The sequence below is a fragment of the Mycteria americana genome, chromosome 10, assembly GCF_035582795.1.
Source record: "Mycteria americana isolate JAX WOST 10 ecotype Jacksonville Zoo and Gardens chromosome 10, USCA_MyAme_1.0, whole genome shotgun sequence".
NCBI classification, from domain to species: domain Eukaryota; kingdom Metazoa; phylum Chordata; class Aves; order Ciconiiformes; family Ciconiidae; genus Mycteria; species Mycteria americana.
In genome coordinates, this window is record NC_134374.1 from 6757706 (window position 1) to 6785337 (window position 27632).

The 27632-nt window shown below is 45.0% G+C and overlaps 2 protein-coding genes across 2 annotated transcripts in view; one reads left to right on the forward strand and one right to left on the reverse strand.

The window, feature by feature from the left end:
* Positions 1-677: 677 nt before the first annotated feature.
* SH2D1A (SH2 domain containing 1A) lies at positions 678-17009 on the forward strand. The gene is made up of 4 exons (XM_075513165.1): positions 678-893; positions 13352-13415; positions 15773-15908; positions 16267-17009. The coding sequence occupies exons 1-4, from the start codon at positions 757-759 to the stop codon at positions 16305-16307; spliced, it is 378 nt and encodes a 125-aa protein (XP_075369280.1). The 5' UTR covers positions 678-756; the 3' UTR covers positions 16308-17009.
* Positions 17010-20461: 3452 nt separating this feature from the next.
* Positions 20462-27632, reverse strand: part of TENM1 (teneurin transmembrane protein 1) — a 353539-nt gene continuing 346368 nt past the window's right edge. Inside the window, exons 30-31 of the mRNA XM_075513171.1 lie at positions 27109-27251; positions 20462-25651 (exon numbers count right to left, since the gene is read on the reverse strand). Of these exons, the coding sequence (XP_075369286.1) occupies positions 24893-25651; positions 27109-27251 (902 nt within the window). The 3' untranslated portion in view covers positions 20462-24892. The remainder of the gene's footprint in view (positions 25652-27108; positions 27252-27632) is intronic.

Genomic DNA, 27632 nt, shown 5'->3' on the forward strand with positions numbered 1-27632 from the left:
CTGTTGCCTGCCTCCAAGCAGAAATAATGAGCACCCCTGACATCAACAGTGATTAAACACCACCAAAGTCTATGAAAATAACGATTCCCGAGGTCAATCAGTCGCGGGCCAGCATCTGTGGGTGCTGGACCAGCTGCTGTGGAGCAGGGGCCGTTGCTTGGTGCCCACAGCCTGAGGCGAGTGGCCTGGCAGGCCGGGGACAGAGAGGCCAGCTTGCTTCCTCCAGTTTCTCACCCCTGGGGACTTTAGAAATAAGAGGTTAAAAAATGATCCCTGCTTTGCAGAGGGCCTTTGGGGCTTCGCCCTTCTTTGTGCCCCCTTGGGTTAACGCCAGAGGAGACAAGCGCCTGGTGGCAGCCGCTGACAACGGTGCCATGGTCCTGGCCTCCCTGCCCCAGGGCAGCCATCGGCCCTGCAGCCGTTGTGCATTTCATCATGTCATGTCCCTGCCGTAGCCACATGGGTGAGGGTGGGCTGTGAAATGACACCTCTGTGTGCGAGCTGCGATGCCGTGAGGATGTTACAGCCTGCGAAAAAGGAAAACAAAAAGGGGCAAAGGAAAAAAAAAACACAAAAACACTGTGCTCGTTCCTCACTCTTCCCTCAGTGCTGTCTCGCCCTGTGCGGAGGCTTCAGAGGTGTGAACACATCCTGTTTACATCTGCCACCGAGACGGAGATGCTGAAGGGAGCAGACGGCTGAGGAGCAGTCAGCGGCAGTGCCGTGCACAGGGAGAGCTGCGAGAGACGGCCCAGCATGGACGCGCTGCCCATCTACCATGGGGGCATCACCCGTGAGGCTGGGGAGAAGCTGCTGCTGGCGGCGGGCACTGATGGCAGCTACCTGCTGCGGGACAGCGAGAGCATCCCGGGGGTCTACTGCCTCTGTGTGCTGTGAGTGCAGCCGGCCCCGCGCGGCCGCCATCGCCTCTGGGGGTGTGGGGCAGCCGAGGGCAGCGGGGCTGGGAGCGGGGTGCCGGGAAGTTGGTAGTTGATTTCCAGCCTTCGCATCCACAGTTCGGGGTGTTCCCACATAACAGTGACAAAATATGTCCTAATATTACCATTTGCAGACATGTGTGAGACTTTTGGCCCCTTCACCTTGACTTAAGGCAGAGGGGTGCATAAGGGGTGTGGGGTCTTTTGCAGAGCGAAGAGGAGCAGGTTTTGCCTTGCAGACCCCCCACTTCCTACGGGCATAAAACAAAAAGAGAAAGCAGGCCTGGAGCACGTAGGAAGGATGAGCAAGGTGCCGTGGAGAAGAGCCAGGAAACTTGACTTGGGATGGCGTGCGCTGCCTCTTTGTGCTGGATAATCCTCTTGCTTTCTGCCCGCTGTCTTCTGCTTCTCTAATGTGCTCATGGGTGTGCTTAGCAGCATCCCCAGCGTCCCCGGTCATTGGGAAGGGTAGCATGGATTGCTGTCATTCAGAACGTGCCTTTGCTTTGGGATGCTCTCGGTCAGGCCGTGTGTCCCATGAGCCATCAGGCTTGGAGTAAACTACCTGTAAAGGACATGAAATACTGATGGGTAACCAACTAAGTGGTAATGTTTCTTCAAATAGGGTGAAAGGGGAAAGATCTGATGGGATGGTCTGTCAGAGAGAGGGTAGAGAGGTTTCCCTGAGAGAGCTGAGGGGCTTTATAGTCATAGGACCTCGTTTTAATGAGGCAATTTAATTACCCTACTTTTGGTAAAAGCAGAACTCTCGGAATTCCTGAGAGATAACGCTGTACAATGGAATATTGTACATTGCATCAAAAGAACAAAGATGTGTCTACCAAGGCTAAACAGACACTTGCGCCTTACTTCAGTAGGAGAAGGAATACAAGAGAAAACAGTTTCAGGGCCAGCAAGAAATTAGCTAGCAGAGGGCACTTAGGTACCTGGCAAAAAACCAGAAGAGGAAGAAGAGTCCTGAGTTAGGTTTTCCCCAAATGTCTTGAATACGTTTCCAACAATACGTAATTAAGCCCTGGGTGAGCATTATTATTCCCCTGTTGTAGACCAGTAAATGGAGGCATGCAAGAAGGTTATAGGCAATCCAGAAATACACAAAATTCTTCTCAAGGAAGATCTTCGTGGCAGAAGATGTATTTTTTCTTTTGTCATGAAATCAGAGGGTGAACCAAGATAGGTGCTACTGCTAACAAATACCTTAACAGCTAGCTGAAAAATGGGAAATAAGAAGCATCTTGAGTTAAATGAAAATGGAATAGACATAGCAAGAGGTAAGGAGTGCCATGATTCCTGTGATGGGAATAGGCAATAAAAGCAGAATCTCTTTTAAATAACCATCAGAAGAAACGGTGATATATCTCCTTAACAGTCAGAAGTCATTCAGTGCAGGTGAAACTAAGGCATTAGAGAAAGGGTCAGGCAGAATGTTACAATGCTGAATAAAATAGAGAATGCTAAAATTAGTCCACCATTAGTCTAAATCAGGGTGTAGGTATGTAACAAGGTCTTTCATCTGCACACAATCAGTTGGGAGTTTTTGCTATATTAGTGGTAATTTACGTCCTTTGGAAGAAATTTCATGAATGAAATAAAACATATAAAATGAAAATAGGAAGAACAGAAAGGATTGCTAACTATGAAGCTCTGCAATCTTTGGAGAAAAAGAAAAGAGGCTTCAGTAAGAAACAGAACCCAACCTAATTGTTTCTGGAAATTACGGGCCATGCATGTCTTCGTGTTATGTTGCATTCAAACATATATATGATAAGCAAAGGGGTAAAAGCAAGAAATATTACTGGAGAATGTTATGCAGGCTTCTTATAGAAGAATATAGATCCTCAATAAATTTTTTAAAAGGGAAATTTCCAATAGCATCTTGGATAAATCCAGATAAAAAATTAAATGAAAATGTTATGATGAGTATGATCTGATATAGACAGAAAGGTGGCTGAAAAATGCTACAGCTAAGCCTTGGTTCCAATACTTCTTAGTATTTCAATTCAGAGCTTTATGTAAGAAATAGCAGATACAGTAAACAAGATATCACACAATAACTTTGGAGACAGTTATCATAAAGATACCAAGAGATGGTCTCACACTGAAGATAGCAATGACAGTTTAAAGAAATATGGGCCATAAACTAGAGAAGTGCTTTGACAGGGAAAAGTTTCCCAAAGCAGAGCACTTTAGTGGAGAGATTGGAGGGGCAAGTAGAGAAGGCATGAGAGGTGTAGATATGTATTCAATGGAGGATGCGAAGTCTGGCTTTGGCAAAATAAACCAATGGACTCAACCTCCCCCAAATTCCAGTCTGAACATCACGCACAGAGACGAAACAGGTGGCAAGCACGTATGTGCATGAGAGCTTTAGTAAAAACGGAGGGAAACATGCAGTTGCTGTATTCACTGTTTAAGAAAAATGAAATAAAAGAAAGAGTCAGTACTTCTCATCTTCTTTATACGTTCTTCTAAATCAATAATGGAAATTATTAGGAATAACAAAGTTATTCAGAAATTTACATTTCGGTTCAGAATCCGTGCTGAAGATCACTCTAGGAATACCTAGATATATCAAGATTAGGCAAAACGTGTTTACTGGAAGTACCGAATTGATCTTTGAAACATGAGAAACAAAGCTGGCCAGCCATTAGATATATTGCAGTAAGTATCAGAGCTAAACAAAAAAATTCACATGTTTCCGATGACAATTTCTAACAGAAGTGAAACTGTTTCATACTGCCAGCGATGTTTCTGTTGCTCTTCTTGGAAAAGAAAAAGAGAAAAATAGTCCAGTTTTCCAAAATCTAAACATGTTCAGTCTGTCTTCTTTCCCTTCTCCCTGCACTTCCCTGGAGAAGTAAAAGAAAACAAACCTAAAACCCCCCAGCTCTGCAGATCCAAGCCTTCTTAGGGTTCTTTTTTTTTGTTTTACCATGGGGGAAGAAGGGAGTTGTCAAAATTAAAAGACACAGTTCTGATGAAGAGAAAAGAAACACTTATCAAGAAAGTCATTAAACAAATATTGGAATGACAATACTGCCATCAGCTTGAGCTCGCATAGGTGGCCGCTCTGCACTTCCAGCTCCAGGTACTGTAACTGGTAAGTCCTGCTTAGGCTCAAACACCACCTCCTTTTTCCAAGAAACTGCATAAGTTTGTAATGCCACCCCCCCACCACCACCACCCCCAGGCACCCCCAAAAAGCCCTAATATATTTGGCCAGTCTTTGAGCCTCCTAAGGCACGTAATAAGGGCAGCAGTGTTCACGGTCAGGCTCATCCGCCTTTTGCTCTTCCAATTAAAAAGTGGAGCCCTGACCTTTAAAAAGGAGAAGAGTCAAAGACTTCATGAATCCCTTGCAACTGACACTGATTTTACAGGGCAAGCATAAAAGAGACAGGTAGTAGCATAAAACCTGACCTACAGAGACGGGTAACTGCGGCAGGCAGGCCCCTGTTGTTGGAGCCTTTGGCTAGAAAACTGCTTGCTTTCTTCTTTGTTTCTCCTCAAGTATTGCTTTATCTTCCTTGAATGCTGCTTTCTGCTGTCCGAAGTCACAGTGTGCACATGGCATGCCTGCAAGCCTTCAAAGAGAGAATGTTTTTTGGTGTGGCTGTGGCAAAGCACTAAGAACCCACTTTCATAAATATTTTAAGACCACAATTAAACTATGCATGGAAGAGTGGAAAGGTTTTGATTTGCAACAGTGTCCCCTGGGGCTCTTGCAAACAGAGGTGCTGCCTGCAGATTTTGGCAAAGTTTTTTAATATCAGATGCTTCCAAGATCTTCATTGTATGAATAGCATTATTAAATTGATGATATATACTTTAAGGATGTTGTTCATCATGTTTTGAACGTGTGAACAGAGCAGCACAATCTTTCCCTGGAAATTTTTTAGGGTCGCATTGAAAAGCAAGAAGATTTTTGCTGTTCCTGAAAACTGGGCTAGAAGAAATGCATATGCTTTAAAAAATGTACACTTTTTACCCGTAAACATGTTAGGCTCTGCATGCAGTATGCCAAGGTTTCAGTGTCAGAACCTGATTGTTCCAGGGAGCTTTCTTTACTGGTCCGGTTTCCTCTCTGCTCAATACCCCATTTGACGTTTTTAGCACCCTCAGAAATCCTCTGTGCACGCCGCTCCTAATGAAGTCAATGGGGGACACAGGACACAGTAACGGTGGCTAGTTTGAGAAGCAGCCTCTTAAACTGTGCCTGAAAAATGCGTAAGTAAAATGCCTGAAAGTGCCAAAAGCACCACTTTCCTTTGCAGATATATGAGCACACATGCAGAAACAAGCAGCTCATGCCCGAGTTGGCAAAGATAAAGCATTTGCAGTTTGGGTCTTAAAATTCAGATACTTGAAAATACTTGGAATATTAGTAGCTGTTTCAGACCTTTAAATAAGCTAAACATGACATACTTGTCAAACTGTATGTTCAGATTATTTGTTTGAAACCAGCCATTCATGTACTGTGCTGCATTCAATTTGTGGAGAATAATCAAAAGCTGGAATAGAGAGCTGTTTAGATCTCTTGAAGCAACAGTAATGGCAACAGGGATAAGCTGCAGTCCTATCAGATTTTATGTGTGCTATTTTTTCTCTCACCATAACCAGAGTGCACAAGTTCAGGCAACATGCTGAAACTTTCTGATGTGCCAGATGTATCAGCTGTACAGCGTGAAGGATCATGAGCCAGCTTCAGCTTAGCGTTTCTTTTGTTTCCCATGTAATATTTTTGATAGAAATGGCAGAATAATTGCATTTATTATAACACCACACATAATAATCATCATCATTTAAAATGTAATTTGGAACAAAAGCTTCTCTCTGAGGAGGAGCCCCTCAATTCAAGGTTGCCATTGTAAATATCACGCACTATTTTCAGCTTCAAAAAAAGTCTTCTACAGCACAACGGTAAATTCTACTGAGGTGAGTATTCCAGCTCCCTGCTAATCAGAGTGAGCTTTGTCTTTGCTGAGAATAACTTGGCTAATGGCCTTCAGATATTCCAATGGCTTTTCTTGGGAAGATTTTACAAAGGTAGACAGCCTGAACAGTGGGTAACCGCTATGCTAACGAATCTGTAAATGACAGAATGGGTACAATCATTAGGTACAGAACCTAGATTAGCTCTACCCTGGTTTTGTAGGCTTGTGTTTTGAGGATTTCGTTGAAGCAGTGATTTCAGGTTCAGGGATTTTATGGTCAGAACGTGCCTACCTTGCTCTGAGAGAAAGAGGAAATCTGAAAGTGAGCTACACTGAATTACTCCCAAACATACCGAGAAGTGTTTCATAGAAATATGAAACAGTAACATTTACAGGGCTATTGACAGTGTTTTATCTATTGCACTCCTTGTGAGTTTTGCCTGAAGTGATGAAAGAAATTTCACCAGATAACCTTATTTCATGAGTTTTTGCCTTCGTGAGGTACTATTCTGGAGGACATAGTAACTCATGAAGCTTAGTTACTGGCCCACCATAAAGTAATTTCCTTCTATTTGACATCTCAGATTTGAATAAATTCTCATTTTATTTCCAAGTTTGAAGAAATTCCTCTTCGAGGCATTGCTTTTGGCTGGCATCACCTTGTACCAGACCAACATAAACCCTGCTCGGAAAGGCTACACACTTGCTCTTTAGGTAAATCAGCGGCATTTCTACTGATGGTTAGGAGTGTTCAAGTGGTGAAGATGCTGATAATCTTCCACAGAAATCTGTGCGTAAATTCAGAGACATTTCACAAGATTTGACTTGCTCTTTCAAGCTTCTGTTAATTTCAGAAGAGAAAATCAAGATAATGCATTTGCTTTATAATGCTACAGCATTACGGCAAGCTAATACTAGTTACTGATTCAGTATCATGCGTAAATTTTTGCCACAAGAAGTGTTGGTAGGGGAATCAGTGACAGAATTGTAAACTCAAGTGGGTGTGTAGAGTGCTGCTGTGAGTTAAGCTACAGTAACTCTGTTGGGCTTTTCAGGTGTTGTAAACACTAATTTAAACTATTTTATTCACTCTTGCTGACATAGAGCTTGTATCTTGCGCATCATCTCAATGTGAATGCTATTTCTTCAGCTTGGGTTAGCTGATGGGTGGTAATTGCTAAGTTGCTGTACCTTGACTGTATGTCTGAGACCTAAATAAGGCAGGAACCAGGCTGCTTGTCAACAAGAAAATGCAAATTCCAGGACAGAGTGAGGAGCTGTAAGCTTAAATAGGATTTTCTCCTACGTTCAATAACAAGACTTTTTGATCTTTCCATGATTAATAAACCCAGCAGAAATATAACAATTAAAAAGGAAAAAGAAAGTAAAGGAACAAAGTTTAAGTGGACGGCTGGATTGACCATTTCATCATTTTGGCAGCTGTCACTTCTGTCGCATGGGTCAAGCCATGCAGCTCAGGGGTACCCTGGGCAGGGGAGACCTTGATGAGCACACACGGGAGACCTTGATGAGCACACGTGGGACGTGCAGGCTCCCAGGCATTGCTGTGGATTCCCCTGACCTCACGAGTTTTGGCTCTGTGGTAGCCATCTCCCACCTCTGTAGCCCCTGTGGTGCCCATGCCATTGCCACGTTCCTGGTCCAGGGTTGCCCACTGGGATGCTGCCTGAAGTTGGTCCCTCTGACTGGGCGTTCAGGAACTGATCCACCTGCGTCAAACACCTCCAGATAAGGCAGAAGCAGCTGCAACCTGACCTCTCATGCGCATTATGTTATCTGCTGCGTGCCATTGACCCCCCCCCAAAAGTACTGAGTCCCCCATGAGCTCTCCTGTAGTACTCATTTCCATAGCATTAGTAGTACTCATCTCCACAGCATTAAGCGGTTGCTAATCTCAGTTTGTGAGATGAAGAGTTTGTAAACTCCGTTTCACACAAGAGAAACTGTGATGCAGGAGGCTCAGGCCTGCAGCACCCTTTAGCTTTGGGTTCCCAAAGTGAGGGGCAGGGGAATGGATTTTGAGACTACCCAGTGTTATTCTGTACAGCCTGCTGACTTTGGGTGCATTGCTGAGGGCTCTTTCCTTGTTTCATACATCTTCTGCTTCCAAACCACCCGCCTTCTATTCCTGGCTTTTTCACCCCTCCAGCATTTTGTGCTGCTCCCAGTTCAAGCCCCCTCATGCTTCACCGCCATATATCCCCTTCCTTACTCATTTAGTCTTACTCTCTCCCAGGGGTTCAATTTTCATTGCTGTTTCTTTGCCCAGCTTACATAGACACGGGTCCCCTTTTCTTTCCTTCCACACCCACTCCACCCAGTCCCAATCTTCCTTTCCAAGATGCCCAATCTAAATTACCTTCTGGTTTTTTCCCTGCTAATCAAGGCCAGGCAACATACATACATACATCACTCGTGGCTTGAGATCATGGACACTCCGTAGCTGAGTGCCCGTGGTACAGCCAGCCCAGGCACGGTGCAGCCACAACTGCTAACAACCTTTAGAGAGCGCTTCTCTTGCAGCCTAGACAGCCACCACTGCTTTCTCTCGGAGACTGCAAGAGATGTACCTTCCTCCAAACAAATTTTATGTCTTACTCTAAAAACTGGGCCAAAAAAACAACAATTGGAATTTTTTTTTTTAATGTGGGAAAAGCATTGTTTTGCCTAACATGGCCCCTTTTCTGGCACTTCTGCATTCTCCATCCCTAAATAAGGTCGAGGCAAACACCTAAGAAACAAAATTTCAGTCTGAAAGGCTGAAATGTGGCAAAGTTATAAGAAACTGAGTATGGGCAGTATATAATGCTCAGGAGCACTGTTTGGTTCTTAAGCAATATTGTAAAGTGAAATTCCAAGGTAAGGTCAGGATGCAAATATACCAGATAAGAACAGCTGATTGATATAGTGCAAAGACATCAGAAGAGAAAGCTATGTAAAGAGGAAGAAATTGATGTCATTTATTGCTGACATGGCTTTCCCCTGTCTCTCTCTCTTTCTCTCTTTATATTTGTTCCATTTTGGACCCAGAAATGAATACAAATTAGTTTAATAAAATTTCCCAACTGAGATACAAAACATTTGGAAATGATTTTAAAATATACCATGCAGCTGAAATGTCATGGTTAATTTTAATCTGCAGCATGCTGCTAATATCCTCTGGCTATTTCAATGGTGCAGAAGATTGTAATTATTCACCTGTTAAAGTAACTGCGGCTTTAACAAGTCTGATCACAGTTGAAAAGGAGGAGTGGAGAGGACAGGTAGACAGATGCTGTCTCAGTATGTCATCTGTGAATGATGCCTTTGTAGCTCTTTGGGAGGAATTATCTAGCTATAAAGAAAAAAGCCTATAATATAACGTGGACTGTTTCCTGTAATAGCAACTTTTTCTAGACTTTCCTTTGACAAAGTTTTCCCAGCGATGGTACTGCAACAGAGCCAGTGCTGGTGCAGTTCCCAGCTGGTATAACACAACCTTTGTTATGGAGATGAAAAAGTAAGTGAGATGACATAAAAACACCATCAGTGGTGACCAAACCACTCTTTTGTGCTATCCAGTATTGTCCTTACAGCAACGGCTGTTTTCTGCTTCCCCTCATCAGCATTTTGGCATTTTTTGTCTTTGATCAAAAATTTATAAGGCCTTGTTCAGCAAGCTGTTAATTCACAATTGCTCCCGTCCCTTGAGCTTCACTGGCATGACAGAGGAGCTTTGCAATTGTGACTGAGGCCTGTGGCCATCCTCGGGCCAGATGAAGGGATGGGGGAGCCCTTCGTTGGGTCTTTGCCCGGGTGTCAAGAGCTGGTCCTCCTCCAAGATGTGCTGGTACGCCAGTGCCACTGTAAGGGTGCTCTCCGAAATCCTTCTCTCAGTGACATGTGTCCATCTCCTGTTGGTGTTGTCCAGCAGAGAGAGAGGAGTTCAGGTCACTGAGCGGTGGCCTTGGCCTGCATCTTACCGGTAATGGCTTCATAGCATAAGCTGTGTGAGAGGCACCAAGCGACTAGCACCATGCCCAGGCCCCATGGTGTTTGGGTTTTGGCTTTAGCTACGTGGCCACACCACATACAGGAACATTGTGTCACCTTAGGAGCTTTTTTCTGCCAGGGATTGAGTAAAATATAGAAAACTGAGCTGTCCCCTCATGGTGGCTGGGGAATTTCTCATCTCCTGAGAACCTAAGCTCCAGTAAATGCACTTTTCCACCTGCTTTTGCCTGATGTTACGTGTTTTGCTCTTTGGAAGGTAATGTTCTATACAATCTCAATTTTAATTTTTGTATTTGATTTTTGTTTTAAGAAAAACACCTTGATCTTCCTTCAGTCCACACTGATCTCAGTTAATGTTGGGTAGTTTAAAAATCATAAAAACCTGTCTCACGGGAGGCTGTGCCCATGTAGCAGTAAAGAGAACTTGGCTCATCAAAATCATGTCACTCGCACATGGAAGGTAAAAAGCACTTTGAAGTGGTAATGAAGTAAGTTCCTGCTGCTTAACAGAAAGTTTTGATAAGATCATATTCGTTGGGAGAGTACTTATCAGCAGAGCTGTGATTCATTTTGTGGAAACAAAGTTCCCAATGGAAAGCAGTTAGATGGGAAGATCTAGCTGTTCACCTTCTTAACAAAAGGCATCTTCCTTCCTTTGTGCATTTCCTTTGAAGAAGCAGGTGTGGTGGTCCTGGGCCATCTCCCATCTGCAGAGTGGCTATGTTTACTGATGGCTTCGAGCCAACAACAGATGATAACGTTGTGTTCTTCAGCTTAAGCACAGCGAATCCCTTCAGGCCTTTCAGTCTTTCCTGCTCTGGGAAAAAAATGTACATTTGCCAGGTGAGTGGAGAGCTCTCGCTTGTCCCTTGCGAGGCTGTGATAGCAATGTCATACTCCTCCCATTCTCCGTGCTGTGCTCAAAGCGTCCATGTTCCCGAATTCTTGTTCCTTTTTCTGTGTCTTGTGGGATTTTAATCTGAGCTATCCTTTGTGCTTTCTCTGGGCTCAGCTGAAATATTTTACAGTGGAATTTTTTGAAAAATGCAGGATAGGTGTCTATCTTATACCTCACCCTGCTTTGGCCCTGAATATTACTTTACCTGACCTCTATTTTTCAATTTGTCCAGCTTAGTAAACCCTTCTGGCAGAGTGCTGAAAGCCATCAGACATTTCAGAGTCAGGGCAGCACCCCAGCCCCTCAACTGCTTCAAGTCACGCAATCTCTTAGGTAGAGAAAATAATGAAAGAAACAACAGATGGTAGCTTTCCAGACAACTGAGCCATTTGTGGAAAAATCAGATTTTAAAGCGACTGAAGCAGTCAGAATGCTTTGGGACAACCAAGGACAAGCACGGGCAATATGCACAGGGTATTATTAAAAACAGGAGGCAAGAGAGTGAGTTTTAGATTTTTACATACTGATTCTGTTGGTTTTGAGGCTTGAAAAGAAATCACTGTGGAGATGGTCAAATACCCACTTCAAAGAGAGGGGACAAAATGCCAGGACCTCCCTGGTGTTTCCCAGTACACTATGGCCTGTAAAATCCTGGTTTCAGTCATCATATATTGGCCGGTGTGCTACATATGTAGGTGCAGGAAAGCCCCTTGTGATTTCTAAGAAGAAAAGATTCATGTGAACATCAGTGACTCATGAAAAGCTGACAATGCAGGCACAGCTCTCAGAGGTTTTAAGAAAGGACGTGATGGTACAAGATTGTCTAAGGACCCTAATGGGAGACACTGGGTTCCCTGGAGATGACCGTATCTAGTGGCTTAGAGGGATGTGCTTTCAAACAACCGGGCTTGAGCTGCGGCCTCAAACACCAGTGACCGCAGTGCCATGGCATGGACAGGAGAACAGTGTTGTCCTTCCCCGTCCTTCCCTCCTCCCCCAAGCCGCCGCAGGCTGCTGACACCTCTTCCCAAGGGACTTGGGAATCCCTGAGGGACTGCAGCAGTGGAGCTTGCTGGGGGAAGAAGTGGGGTAGCAGCGGCTGTTTTCCTCCTTAGGTTTCCATGAAGTGAGCGTGGCCAGCCACTTTTCACGTCCATCTGGTGCCAGGTGGAAAGTCGTGTCTCTGGGGAAAACGCTCCCTTGGTTAACACGAAGGGGTGGATGAAGTTGTGGTGGGGTCGTGGGGCTGCGTCAGGCATGTTCCCATACAGGAGGAGGAGGGCAGCGTCTCAGCGGCTGCACAGGGCGTTTGTCACCGCAGCAGCCCTGACGGGAGGGAACGGCTTTGTGTCTTCTGCCTCTGAATTTAATCACAGTGGGAGTCGAGTGGTGGGGGGAGAGCTCGCAAATCACGACAGGCATTTTTGCTCCCACTTCGTGGGGCTGTAGCAGTGTGACAACTGTTAACAACTTCCTGCTTGGGTAAATTATATCAGACACCGCTTTGCAAAGGTTGCTGTAATGACTTTTTAACAAGAATTTATCCAGGAGCCATGACACAGAGTGTAAGTAATTGCAATCATACGGTATCTGTGTCATTGACGGTTTCGCTATTTTGTAGTAACTACTATAATACCGTGTATAATTGGAAAGAAATATAGTATTTTTCTGCTTTCTTAAGAATAAGAATTGATGCTGAAATAGGGAATGGTCCCTAAAATCCTGCTACGCATTCATGTAAATCTACGTAGTATGAAATACCGTCTTTCTTATCCGATACCATCTAAACTAATGTTGCAGCCACGGAACTACTATCAATTGTCTCTGCTTCTGAGTTAAATTTTTGGATATTAGGATAATAATCTACCATGTAAATCATTCACCGTGTTGGGTTCGTAAGAGAAGCAAGACTGACTGTGGACAGGAGTATGTCTTGTGTTATTAGTGTATGACTCCTTATTCTCGAAAGACTCAAATTAGATTTAAAAAGAAGGAAGATTCCACACTCTTATAAGTCTCCTTCATCAGTATTTGAGAGTTAGGAATGTACAGGCAAGGCAAAGAGTAATTCACCTTGCTTTTGTGGGTCTCGCTTTCCAAATAAATTACACTCATGCTGTTGCTTCTCGGAACATCTGCATTTAAATCAATCACAATACAGTAATGCTATCATCTGCCAATAATACACCCTCTCTTTTTCCAGGGAAAGTATGTCTGGTGTGTCTCAGTAAAAGGAGGTCACTGGAAAAAAAAAAATGCTGAGGCAGGAATGAAAGCAATGGCACTTAACCTAGAATAACTGAATATTGCTAAACTAGATCTGAGTCACACCAATCCCTCTCATCCAAAAAGAACCCAGTAGGCTGAACACTGCTTCTGACCTGCGTCTCAGTTTTTTTATCTACCTAGAGCCTTTATAGATTAATTTATTTTTAAGGAAAGGTTAGCAGATGAACTGAATCCCACATAAAAGAGTGTACCTCTTGTGGTGAAGCCTGACAGTAGAAACGAGTAATAAATACCTGTTGATTTTTTTTTTCCCACAGGCATCAGGGTTACGTTTATACCTACAGAGTGTCCAAGACAGAAAGTGGGTCCTGGAGCGCTGAGGTGTGTATTTCTCCTTTCTCTTCTGAAAATTTCTACATCCTGTTTGATGTTCGTATTGATTTAATGAAATATATTCAAATTATTCATGTTTCTGCATAGTCTGATTTTCATCGAAGGTAATCGATCTTGAGTGCGCCCATCACTAAGATGTCTTGGTGCCACTTCTGACAGTCTTGAACTCATAAATTAATTCCCTGTTACATTTCAGCTGTTGCATAATGCAATAGTGCATTCTTTTGCATCATTTTAAATGGTAAAAATATTGTGTTTTTATAATTTGACAAGCACAATCAGTTCCCTTCTATCCCACATACCATTAATGTCAGAATATTTAAGGACATTATTTTCAATCTACAGTGTTTTAAAGTTAATTTCTCATTGGATTAATTCATCATTGGTGCAAAACTATATAGGGTAGCCAAAACTTGATACAAAATATATTTTCAGCCATCTGATAAGAAACTGGCAATTCAAGTGTAGAATAACACCATTTTCAATACAGACGACTATTTGGGTTGATGGAATCGGGATGCTAACTTGTATTTCTTTTATGAAGGTCTTGTTCTTTGGATGCACTCTGTGTATTAATTCATAATTAGCTTTCTGTTTGCACGTTAATGAACACTGATTACAAACATTAAATAATTTCTAGACAGGCATAATTCCTTGGCCATTATTGTAATAGAAGTGGTTGCAGTGCTCTGGAAGACAAGGCTGATTCCTGGGGTTACTCAGAAGCAGATCGGGGAGTAAAAGTGACTCACGTTACTGCAGAGCGAATAATTACCCGTGTCACCCTTGGGAATGGTACCCAGGAAGAATTTGCTTGTTCGTTCCTGTAAGGCGTCGGGAGCACCCTGCAGATTTGCACTGCCGAAGCAGGAGGGTTTTTGGGGTGGGGTGGGGTGGTAGTGCACCCAGCCTGAGCACTGCTGTCTCGGGAAGGATGCCAGGACCCCCAGGGACCTCCGCCTGGAGGATAATGCCCTGAGCGAGGCTGCAGCCTGCTTTGGCCCCAGGTAGCGTCGGCATCTGCAGTGAGGTTTTTCTGGTGTTATATAGGCCTGCTGCAACTCCTCCCCCGTGACCTCCACTGGCTTCCTACCTATGGGTCTTGGGCTTCCCCTCGCTGTATTTTAGGCCAACCTTATCTGTGTTTCACAGCGTAGGTGTCGTGAAGGCCCAGGACTCAATACATCCTCTGCGGGGAAAGGCGCTAGCTACAGACCCATGATACCAACCCTTCCTTTAAGCAAACGGAAACCTTTAAGTAAATGTTGCTAAGACCGCGCTGGCCTCAGCTGTTGACAGCAGCCTAAATCCAACTTATCCCCATGAAATGTGCCTCCAAGGCCAAACCAGGCTCCAGCTGCAGCTGGTGCTTTCCCGTCCCTGCTTCCTTCCCCGTGGCTGGTTAGTCTCTGAGCAAGCTCAGGTCGCACTCATCTTTCAAGGATGAGGCAGGGAAATTAAAACAGTGCCGGTAAAATCCCAGCCAGCGTGAAGCCTCCAGCCGGTGCCAGCGAGGCAGGATGTAGCCCATGGCTGCTGGGCGAGAGCAGCGTCTCGGGTGAGCAGGACCTATGCTTGTCCTCCCGTGACTTTGGTGGGGAGGAGTTATTACGAGAATGCCCTGAAGGGTTTAAAAGAAACATTTGATTTTTGATTAAAAGCAGACACAGTTTCATTCCACAGTGTTTGAAAAGATGCTAACGTAGAAAGATGGAAAAACTCCCACTTTTAATAAATAGGTAACATTTCGCTGCTGCCTTTGTACAAGAGAGAGACAGGAATACTCAATGGACACATAAGCCAGTATTGAATGCTCAGAGAAAGGCTTGCAAAGAGGCTGTGTCCATGCCTGCATTTAGTGGTGTAAGGACTCCCCCTCCCCAGTAAGTGCCAGGCAGCTCTCTAGGTTGTCTTACTGGTATTTCCAGGCTGGAAGTATCTTACTGATAAACCCCAGGCTGCGGGTTGAATCACTGGCTGCAATAAATCAGGGGCAGAAACAGTGAAAGATCACTTGGGAATTTGCCTAATAAGCACGGCAGGCTCTGGGTTTCTCTTGTAGCGATTAAGAAATCGTCCCTCTTCCAGCCTTGTATCACCACACTGCCAGCACCGGCTCTTTGTGCCGGAAGGCCACGATGGCCCGGGGCAAGGAGGAGGGCAGCACGGCTCATTCACTTATTTTAAGTTGGCACATCTGGGGGTCCAAGTGAAGGGCTGGCTCCTTCCCTGGGGGGTGCGTGCCTTTCTGAGGACGAGGCTTCTGTGCCAGCGCCCTGAGCCCAGCACAGACGCTCGCTCAGCACCCAGCATCCCCTCTCACCTCTCACCCTTTGGCTTTGCAGACAGCGCCCGGGGTCCACCGGCGGCTCTTTCGCAAAGTGCACAACCTCATTTCGGCCTTCCAGAAACCCGACCAAGGCATCATAACGCCCCTGCAGCACCCAGTCGTCAACCACGCGAAAGCCAAATACCCCCCAGGTACTCGTGGGGTGGAGGGAGCCTTGGCTGTGGCTGAGCACAGCCCTCCACGGCGGTGGGGATGGAGGTCTTAGACTTATTTGCATCTTTGACCTGAACTAGCCAGCAGGGTGGCATTGCCGAAAATATTCCCTAACTGTGCTACTGTGTGATTGAAATGCTGGTGCTCAGGTGCCCGTTAGGGATAGGGCCTGTCAATGGGATGAGAAAATGGATTTTGAGTATGTATTCCTGAGTGCTATACGGGCGGTGGCTACCTGCCCTCCCCAGCGCCCTCGGTCTGTAGGTACAAACCTTCTGATCTTTCCCTCTCCTTGCAGTGGTCATCCTTTCATGTCTCTGTGATTGTTTTTCTTAGGGAGAAATGAAGGCCATGACTTCCACCTGCAGCCGTCATGAAGACATTTCTCCAAGTGTGACATAACCATATCTTCCAGTGTCTCCTCTAGTCCATGCTCTAGAACAGAACGATTTATATGATAGTTAATACAACTCCATGAGTTTTCTTGTAACATTTGCAGAAATGTGTATTTCATAGAATTTCTAGCTCAAAATTTAGAAGTTTTAAGTTTAAGAATGTTTTTAATTTAGGGTTTGGGGTTTTTTTCTAAGATAGGATAAAAAAAAATCAGCTACTAAATAGTGTACTGTCTTTTTTTCTCCTTGTACTTTCAAGTATAAAATATTTTTCACTTCAAGATTAGTTCCTAATAAATAATTAGTTACTAATTTTACATTACTTAACTTTGGACTCTGCTTTGCTTTGTTCTGGTTGGCATTTATGCAGAACTGGGCAAGTCCCCTTTTATGGCCTTAGGAAAATCGCTTAAAGTGTCCTTGCCTTGGGTGGGCTGTATGTCATTCATACAGCTCCTAAAGATATTCCAGAAGTGGCACCATGAGGATCCCCGCTAACTGATTCCCCATCACACCAGGCTCTCTGCCCTGTAACTCGGCAGAACTGGCCACCACTGCCGGGCTGTACAAAATCTGTGGTTTGCACAAACCATCAAAAGCTTAAGCAATGCACTGAGCAACCAAGAACAACCAGTGAAGTGGAGAACATCATTCTTTGCTTTTAGATATTCTCTGAACTTGAAACAAACCACCCCTGCGTACAATTTTGAAAAATAAATTATTTTTGCATGACAGTTTCTCTGCTTTTCTTTACCTATCCGTGCGTGTTTCCATGCTGCTGCTGGGCTCCTGGAGGAGAGGTTTGAATCGACAGGAACCGTCGGCCGCGCAGGGTTAGCATGCGGCTACCAGAGAACGTGGCGTACGTGACTTTCACACGTGGGGTTTAACAAGCATGATAATGCTGTCCTGCCTGAACTGGCAGGCAGTAGGAAACACTTTTGAACAGACTGGGTGTCCTACAGCCCTTTTGTTTCAGGAGATAGTACTGTGGCTTCACTGCCGTCAAAGGGTGGTAGCCGTGGTCCGGGCTCCCTCTGTGTGGGCTTCTGCCAGGCAGGCTTGCGTGAGCTCCGGTGAGCTTTGGGAGGGAGCCCAGCCCGGTTGGTGCATGCTCAGCGTGCAAGGGGTCTGGCTCGCAGGGTTGTGCCACCGTTAGTCACCCTTCAGCCCACGCAAAGGGTCCTGACTATCAAAAGAATGTGATTCTCCTGCGCTCCCTTCCAAAGCACAAGACTAACGGTGATTGCAAATGGATGACAAAAAGACATGTATTGAAAAAAACAACTCTTAAACATTGTACAGCCACCTTTGGGTTGCGCTGGTAAAATGTTTCATGCCTGTACTTCTGACTTCTGCATGGCTTGGAAGGCCAGAAACGTTTCCTAAGAGAGAAAGAGGCTTTTCCCAGAAACACCAGGCTACAGGCTCAGGAGCACAAACCAGACCAAATTCCAGCAGACGGGGCCAAGCCGTGGCTGGGCGGCAGGGTGAGAGGCACCGCAGCTGCCTGGGGCTGACGTGGCTCCCGAGGCAGCAGCCGCCTCCCCGTGAGGGCCCCAGCACTTGTCTGGATCTGCATATAGGATCCTTACAGGGGGAGCCTCCTTCACCAGCATGTTAAAAAACCCTCCACCCATAAGCTACTTAACTGCTGGTGTCCTGGATCCTGCCTTGTTTTCACCTCACTAAAGAAGGCAAGCTGGATGCGAACAGTGACAGAGCTAAATGGGCTGCAAGTGCAGGATTCAGCGAGGTTACGCTGCTCCAAGCAGCATGTGATAAGGCTGGAAGGTTTAACTTTTTTTTTTTCCCCCCTATAAGTGACTCTGTGTGTGTGTAAGAGAGAGTGTGTGAGTGAGAAAGTGCAAGCAATAAAACATTTTCTGTGAAGCACAACAAGGTCCTCGTAAACCAGCACTGGGAATAAATGCAATAAATAAACAGCCCCATCGTAAAAGGGGCTGGTGGGCAATACTGTTGCAAAGTTGTCACGATTGCAGTTCATTACTCAGTATCTGTCTAAATGAAGGCCCAATTTCATTTGCGGTGACCTGTCCCGTCCCCCTGCCTAGTCACATCGCACTTTACGCTGTGCGCACGTGTCGCTCTGCGCCTCCTCGTTACATACGATTGTTGGTTGAAACAAGAAGGGCCTTGTCTTAATACAGTGCCATACAGTGGCAGATCGAGCACGATTTACTCTTTAATAAAATATTTAAAAGCTGTTTTTTTCATGGTTACATAATTCAGCAATGGAGGCGCTGAACAGGCCCCTGCCAGCATGGAGCGCAACGTCCGCAGCAGTTTGCTGTCACTGTGCCCGTCGAACCTTTCCCTCCTCTTCTGTGCCTTAAAAGGTTTCCCGGCTTGCCGCGCGTCTGCGACGGCTGGTCCCTGGCCGTTCCTCTCTGGCTTTGTGCTCCTGGCAAACCATCCTTCCCCAACCAACTTGCAGGGTGCTGGCAGGGTGCGTGCGTGTCCCCAGCCTTCCCGGGAGAGCCCTTCTGCTTTCTAAGGGCTGGGTCTGAACTCCTGGTTTACCTGGCCTCTCCTGGCAGCAGGAAAGGGTGTGCTTGGAAATGGTCCCTGGCAGATGCTTGCACCAGGGTGGGGGTAAATGTAGTGGGAAGCACTTTGCCCAAGGGCTGTTTCCTATAGACATGTCCTATCGACCTCAAGCAAAGGCTGAGGCTGTCAGTGCTGCATGTGCAAACGCTGTGGCACAAAAGCAGCAGCCACTCGTCCGCTCTGCGGTGCAGTGAGCTGAGGATAACTGGTTTGACTACGGTTGACTCCAGAAGTGCATTGTTATTGTTCTTCTAAAAAATACATAAAATAGGCCAGGAGATGCCATTTTCATTTAAAGCTGAGGATGTCCTTTCAGTTTCTGATGTAAATTATTAAGACAGAGGTTTGTTTGTGTTGTTTCTTTTGGGTAACCCAAGGGTCTGGAATTGCTGTAGGCTTAAACAAGGTGGAAACAGAGAGAGAAGCTCATGGCACCCGTGGGACAAGGAGTCGACGTTTGGTTATGGGAACAGTAATATGGAAGTTATATAGATTTCATGTATTGACTTAGGTGTGAAGAGCTACAGATCCTTTTAGAGAGCAGCAGCCGCCTTTCGTGGGCATGACTTCCCAGGTAATGTCGGTATCATTTGCTTCTTCCTTCCCCCCACCCCTGCCCGGCTGCGGCCGCGCTGGGACGCAGCCCCTCGCTGCTGCGGTTGCTCTGCCCCGGCCCCCCAGCCCTCCCGCAGCCCCAGCTCTGAGAGCTGATTTTGCAGCTCACTGCGGGGACCCCGCGTCCCCTGCCCCGGCCCTCCCGCTCCGCCTTCTCCCCAGCAAAGGCGACGCAGCTCCTCTGCGCCAGCTGATCCTGCCGCAGCTCTGCTTCGCCTCCGCTAAGCCCTCCCCTGCTCCCCGGCTCCGGCCGCGACAGGCTTCCTGCAGCGCTCAGTCAATACTGTCTCCCAGGCTGGTTTTCTTCCCTTTGCTACTAGAGCAGCCCTTCGGCCTCGCTTCCTTCTTATCCATCCCACACAGCTCTTCCAGCCTCAGCCCTCACGCTGGGTTATTGCCCAGCCCAGCGGCTCCGATCTGTTTTTCACCGCGTCACCTCTCCTTTAGCCTTAAACACCCCTTCTGCCCCTCCGGTTCACTGTCTCCGCCTCTCTGCTGCATGCGCTGGGCTTTTTATTTTTCCACACGTGCGTACTTTTGAGACGCAGTCATTCATCATCATCTATTTGAGGCAGCTCCACAGAACACGCAGGTACTTAAACTTTGCTCCTCGTCCCCTACCACCACCGTTGACTTCACCCACTCAGTTCTTGTGAGTGCAAAGGCATTTAGCAGAATTTTTTTTCTCTCTCGCATTTGTTCTGATGAAATGTAATAACCTGTGCACAGAAACTGGCTGTGATTTCACCTGCAGCGAAACCTGCAGTTATATGCATGAACTTTGGTGAATCAGAAGTAAAATTAAATCTTGCTAGCAACCCCCTGCCCCCTAACTCTTGAATCGATCAATATTGTCTGAAGGCCTCGTTTAGCTGTACGGAAGCACCTTCTACTGACACGACCAGAAGATCCCAAATACATGGTGTAAACAAAGGCAACGTCACACGCCATCAGTTTGCACCTTTATTTTTTAAAAATGAAATAGTCAAAGTACTTTCTTTTTCAAATATCGACACATAATATATTAACTTTCAATATTTACAGCGTGTTGCTGGGATGTTCTTGTAGAAAATGCATGCTTCTGGTCTGAAACCCAGAGCAAAATGCATCAGACCATTTAACTGCAGCCATATAACATAAACCTGTACAGTATCCAGTCACTATTCAGCACAGGAGTTAGAGCAGGAATAAAAAAATTGGGATCTATTGTTTCCTAGCAACGAGGCTGAGGCCGTTATAACACAATTTCTGTTAAGATCAGAACCTCTAACTGGTGTTAGACAGAAACTGAAGATCTTGGCATACATTGTAAACATTTTTACTGTTGATGAGAAAGCTAAAAAGGAACGTTACTTTGACATATATCGTATGCTATGCTTCTCTTCCTCGTTTATTGACACTTCTGCCTGAAGAGTATGAAGATTTTAATGTTTTATCATGGTTCATACAAGTAAAATACTGTCAAGGACACGATCTGATATACTAACATTTATTAAAAGGCTAAAGTCCACCACGAGATCTAAGGAAAAACTGGAAATTGTCAAACACATTTCCTTAGACAAATAATGGCAGGTGACAAATGCCCGGACAAATCCACAGCGAGTCCGACTCCACCGTTCCCAGTTTCTGCCGAGAAGCGATTCCTCCGACAGTCGGGGCGCTTTCGACCTGCTAACGCTTTGTATCAAGGATGGGTTTAAGTAACAGTCAGCATCTGACAGGGAAAACCCTTACGGCTCTCGGCGGCAGCCTGGTCCGAGCGTCACCGCGTTGGACCAGCCGCGCTACGGCGAATCCCCCCGAGCAAGCGAACACCCTGCCGGGGATCCGTCCATCCCTTGTTGCTCAGGCTAAAATAGGAGCTCCTCTGCCTAAACCGCTTTCCCCTTCGGAACTGCACCTTGCCTTCCAGCAGCACTGATCGCCATCGATCGCCTCGGAAAAGCTGCTGCTCTGCGGCCCTGGCCCTGGCCCTGGCCCTGGCCCTGGCCCTGGCCCTGGCCGGCGGCGGAGCGCTGATGGCCAAGAAGAGAGGCCACGTCTACCTAGTGTACAACTGAGAGGACGTTGAAGAGCTCAAACCAAACAGCTAGGATGGGCATACCGAGTTGCACATTGACCAGTTCATATATATTTATTTGGCTATGTTCTACATAGATATCTATATATATATATTTATACCTTTGAAATGTTCTAGATTGGCTAAATAAATATGAAAGCAAAGGAAACCTTACTTGTACACACTATTTGTTTGGCTGTCATAAAAAATATAGCACGTATTTCTCATGGTAGGTATTTGCTACAGGATAGTGTGCAATAGTGGTTTTTATTTTATTTTATTTATTTATTTATTTTATTTTATTTTATTTATTTCATTTTATTTTTTCCACTTTCAGAACCTTGTTTGCAGTGCAGAACGCTAGCATCAAATTATCTGATCTAAAGAACAGTATAAATTTCCATGCCATTATTTTTCTTTTTTGCTTTTTCTCATTTGGGTCTCTAGGCTATAGTGCAAAATTAAAAAAAACCCAAACAAACAGACACCAAACTACAAAAAACAACACTGAGAAATTGGTCTAACTACTAGGGAAAAAAAAAAAATGGAGACCGAAATATTCCCTGCCTCCATCTGAGGTTGTTCATGAACAAGATGGTCCAAAGCTATTTGTTTGCTCTAGTTCTCACGAATCACTGCTGGCTGGCCCACGTGTAGCTACGACTTCCTTCTCCAGTGCTCTTTCAGTAACAACTCGTTTCTTTAGCACTGTCATCTCAACACGACATTTTTATTTAGTTTCCTAAATTTCTGCTACTGTTACGACGAAGGCATTTTTTTTGCTTTTGTAACCGGGCCATGTAATGTCATGTGATTCTTTATACATCCATATTCTCGTAAGAAATATTGTTCAAAAGTGTACCTTAGACTGCACCCAGGAATGGGGAAAATGCCAAATTTACTTTCAGTGACAAACTTGTAACACATTTCACTCTGACCTTTTGGCATAATATGAGAAGAACAGTAATCAAGGCAGTATTAAAAACCACAGCTGTAGGTAATACAAAGTGCATTTCCTGCATATAATACAAATATAACTTTAAGAAACTAAAGGCACAAGCTAACTAAATATGTATTACATACTAGAAATGCACAGTTCAAGGTAATTCTAATAGCTTCAAATATTTGTTTATAATGGATATTTAAAGCAGTTTGAAAATGATACCTCATTAGTGAATTGCAAAAAAGTATAATTGCTTAAAATATAAGTAAAATAGACTCTAATATTGACATCTTGGATCAGTGATAAAATACATCATCACGTTTATGAATGCACTCTCTATATACAATTCATAAATTCTTCTTCCATCGATTAAAAGCATATTAGAGGCTCAAGGATTTGAAGGTCCATTTTTAGGCTAGTGTGGAGGTATTCAAATTCTCCGTGATTGTATGGAAAACTACGGAAATCGGAGCTGTCAAACCCGGGTGTCAGCTCCCAGTTCTGTACGTGAGTTAATGATGAGCCCGACCAAAATGTGTATGTGCGGATTTTGGTCCACGGTTGCCCCTGGCTGGGGAGTAGAGGGCGGGTTTAGGGGCCAGGCTCTCGCTCAGCCTGATCCTGCACCCCCAAAGCTGCGCTGGCTCCCGGGGAGCGGAAGGAGTCTGGAAAGAGACGCTAACGGTGTGAGGCTGAGACCCAAGTCCAAAGCCCGGGGGGGTTCAGGTCTCAGTGCCAGTTCAGGCTCATCTCTAACTGTGGTACAGTCTGCTCCACTTGCCCAAAAACAAGGGGAAAAAGAAAACTGGAAAGAAAGGAAGAAAGACGAGGAAAGCACTTTGTTGGCTTCCGTAAATATGAGCAGAAATTGTTTCAATATATTTACTATGTCTGTTTGGAAAGAAATGTGCAATAACACCACTGTTACGGATACACAGGCTCTATAACAAGACTTCTAGCTCCCTCTGAAAGTCAGTAAAGGAAATCTGCTTACCCGCTCCCCCCTCCCCGTGTGCCCTCCCCTCCCGATAACCAGGTCTTTTAAAAATGACAAGCTGAAAGAAGGATCACCTACTCTGCTATGAAATAACTGTGCCAGCAGCGCATGATACCTTGGGAAATAAAAACTTCTGCCCATGCAATATAATGCTTTTCTATGTGCTCTAGATATTGAGCTGAAAAGTGAAGAGTCATCCCCAAAATGTTCTACGTTTATCAACATATTTACTATCCACACTTAGGTTCATCAACTCCCAACCCACCAGTCTTCTTCAGACTCGAACAAATGAGTAATACAACAGGAGTATTAATCTGAGATGAAAAGAACGCAATGCCTAAACCCAACAACACTGCCATTTCCAAACGATCTGTGAAAAGACGAGTCCTGGCCCAATGGCTACAGACAGGACTGCTCCTGCACAGCTGCTTGTTACCGCACCGTGTGGGCTGGGTAACGAGGGCTGTCCTCGGCTGTCCCGAGTTAACACCCGGCCCGGGGCACGCCGATGTCAGGGGAGAGCCTCCCGTCGACCATGGCGCTCGCCAAGCCCTTCCCCGGCCACCCCTGACGCCTGGCCCAAGCCCAGCGGCGCGGTGCCGTCCCTGCCAGGAAGACGGGCAGCTCTGCGTGTGCTGCCGGACTCCAGCACAGCCCCGCGCCGGGGCAAACCTGGGGAAAGAGGCACCCGCGTGCAAAAGTAGACGCCATGTGGCGTTCATCGCCAGAGAGATGCCTACAGCTGAGCAAAGCTGAAGGCCATACGGGACAGCCTTCCTGTCCTGCATCCAATACAAGTCGGGTTTCCCAGGTTAGAAAATCCCTTAGATCATAGCTGTGAGGAATGATATGTGCGGGGTCGGTGAGCAACTACGAAGTTTCCATACACAGTCTGGCTTCTGTATGCAATCCCTTGAACTTATGGGAGATCTCGCTGGGATAAAAACTACCCGGCAAACATGGGTTGCAGAATCAGGCTCTGCAACCTTTTAAATAATTGGTGAATTATTAAATCAACAACAAAAAAGTCGTGTTTCTTTAGAAGAAGGCAGAGCACGCTGCGCTCTCCCCTACCCCGCAGGGATGTGCGGTCTCACCCCGGGCACCTCGCGCGCAGGTCGCGCTGCTCAGCTGTCAGGACTCTGCTTCTGAAATTTTTGAATACTGCCACACAAGAACTAAAAATCGTCACTGTCATCTCTCAAAGAGTTAAACGAACAATATTAAAATACCATCTTCTGTCACATTTAAAGGCAGTTGGATATGTTTTTTCCTCTATATTTATATATACAGAGTTCTGATCTAGAAAAACCAATACAATAAACCGTTTTACGTTTAAAAACAGGCAGTCTTTGGTGACGCAAAGGCAGAGATTTTCTTTGTTACCTTCTGCCTATTTCACTCTGTCTCATAAAGTGAATATTATTGGCACTGTCAGAAAGTTCGAGATACTGCTCCACAGATAAAACAAAATATCCGTCGTAGCCTTGTACCCGCCCAGTGCTTAAAAGCTGCTGTTTCTCTCCATCTGTCCATGCCCTAATACCTTCTTCCCCTTCCTGCAGCCGTCTCTGCTCCTTAGTCCAGGCCTGAGCCACGGCTCTCTGCCTGGCTATCTCTAAGACATGGTTCTTTTCTTCTTCCACCGTTGTTCCATACCGAACGTTAAAGCACAGGGCACCGTGCTGGAGCTGGATGTCCGCAAAGCGTCTAGTCCTCCCGTTGATCACAGAAGTCATCTGCGACACCGTGACGTTGACGCCGTTCTCCAAGATGCGTCGTCCGCCGGTGTTGCCGATTAGGGCCAAATCTTCTTCCAAAGACCCCAGCTTGATGAAGTAATGTGTGTCTCGGCCCTCTATGGTGAAATGCAGGTTCTCCAGATAGTGAGCGTTGTTGAGGATGGCAGCAATGCGCCGGCTGTCCTCGTTAGCCACGCCTATAATGTCAGCTGTCACTATACCATCCTTTATAGCGAATTTGATGCCTTTTCCGAATACTGAAGGAATAGCTGCAAATCTCGGTTGCTTCACTCCCTCAGAGCACTTGCCATCACTATACCTGGGTGTCATAGGAAGTTGATCCAAGGATATAAAGTTTTGGAGTTGCTTTTGTAGCTCACACTGAATACCGAGGATAGTCTGGAAAAGAAAATACCAATAAAGTTTGCAGGAGAGGCATCTTACAGTTCATTATAGTGTCTCACAGACCCTACTAATCTCTTAATTGCTTAGAATGGATCTTCAATTTGTTTGTAAAACATCGTGCATGTCTACAGAGCCTGGGTATAAGCACAGGCTTTCTAATCGCCTAAGGTATTGCTTTCTGTCTCTCGGACTCTTTCGTTTCTAGAAAACAAATGGAAAATGTGTTTATCAGAAACGCTATTTTCGTATTTATTCTTCCTGTTTTTTCTTCCTCCCCTCTTTGAGTTGTTACTCTAATAGCTGGTCTTTGGACTCTTAGGCGAAGGGAAACTTGAACTCAAAGGCTGTACTCTCTCACATGATTCTATGCTTGGTCTCCGTGCGTCTAATTACGTCTTCTGTAAAATAGCAATAACAGTTTTTATAGCCCATTCTTTAAGGAAAGCAGGCTGTGAAGGTCTCAAGACACTAGAACAATAGGAACCATGCAAGTACATCAGATCTGTAGATCTTGCTCCCCACTGAGGCTAAAAAAACCTCACTCCAACCATCTATTTGTCTTCTAACACTACACCTATCACTACACTTTTTCTGTGCCTTTGAAAGAGCTTCTTTAGTATCTCAGTGACAATTTTATATGGACGTGCTCCTACGTCTGGAACGAGCCCTGACCCTCCAGCCCTCTGCACTTTGTGCAGTCATTTGTGTATGGGAAAAGAAGTTAAATGCTATGAGCACAAACTCACAACACTTTATACTTCCTTTTCCTGACTACATTAGAGGAAAGGCATCTTTTCCCTCTCATCTTTGCACAATCTTATTTCTTGGTTAACAGATCCTCCTGTGGTCAAATGTAAAACATGAACACCTGCTCAGACTATCGGTAGTTGGTCCTGTTGCAGTTACATCGATTGCTAGACCCTGATAGACCTTTACTGAAAATAAGCCCTGGAGCAAGGTTGAGTTTTACAGATTCCCCTACAAATCCATAGCACGAAAACATTTCTGTTTTCCTGCAATAATTACGCAAAGGTACAGACTTGTAAAGCTGTTTATACCCTCAGTGATTTTGCATCTCTTGTGGCACCTTTGCTAACAAAGATGAAAATTTGTGGTTTTAACTTTTTATTTCCACAAAACTTTTGTAGCTTTTTCAATTTTCAGACAGACGCCTTTATCCTTTGCCTATCCTGCCCCTCAAATTTGGATGGTTTCTCTGTAAACAGCTGCAAAGTTTCTTCCCTGTGTTGCTAAAAGCTTCTCCTTAAAACTCTCCTCCGCTCTGATGCCTGTACATAATGTGACAAGATTAAAGGTTCTAGCATTGTTAGACTATTCGCCTTGCCTGTTACGTTGAAAGATACAGTCACATTGTTTCCTTGGTCTCTAATATTTTCTAATCAAATTCCTTAATTTAGTATGAGAAGAAGCTGGACAGAGCTTTTGCTAACCTTTCCGGGATCCCACTCTTGAGTTTTTGTTTGAAGCTGTAGAAGTTCGTATGTTGTCTCCAAAGCTTCTATCTCTGGTTTTGGGAATCCAGGTAGTACGTTGTGCAACTGGAAACCAAACAGCTCTAGCCAGCTCCCAATGTCTACAAAACAAGAAACGGACGCTGGCAATTAGGCACGTAAATCCTAGAAAAAGTGAGGGTAGTTTGCAGAAATCCCAGCTATGCAGAAATAACGATTTCACGTCAGTTGATGTTTTCTGTACTGGTTACAGCATTTATTGTAGCAAACAAATTATTTGATTACAAAGCATAGCTATACTCAAATCAATACTCAAGCCTTCTATCTATTTATAATGGAAAAAATTCAGATTAAGCTGCCTCCATTCTTCCCCTAATTTTAGCACTTAGAAAAGCAGCAGAAACAACTATTAATTATTTTCTTGGTTACCATAAAGGCTACAGAAAACAGATTAAGCTGAGTAAGATGTTATCTACTAAAGAAATGACTTTAATATATGTAAG

Excerpts from the sequence above, each read along its gene's own strand:
- SH2D1A (XM_075513165.1), top strand. The coding sequence starts at position 757 with ATGGACGCGCTGCCCATCTACCATGGGGGCATCACCCGTGAGGCTGGG. Across the intron at positions 13,416-15,772 it reads GTGGGTCCTGGAGCGCTGAG|ACAGCGCCCGGGGTCCACCG; the intron begins GTGTGTATTTCT and ends TTGGCTTTGCAG. Across the intron at positions 15,909-16,266 it reads GAAAGCCAAATACCCCCCAG|GGAGAAATGAAGGCCATGAC; the intron begins GTACTCGTGGGG and ends TGTTTTTCTTAG.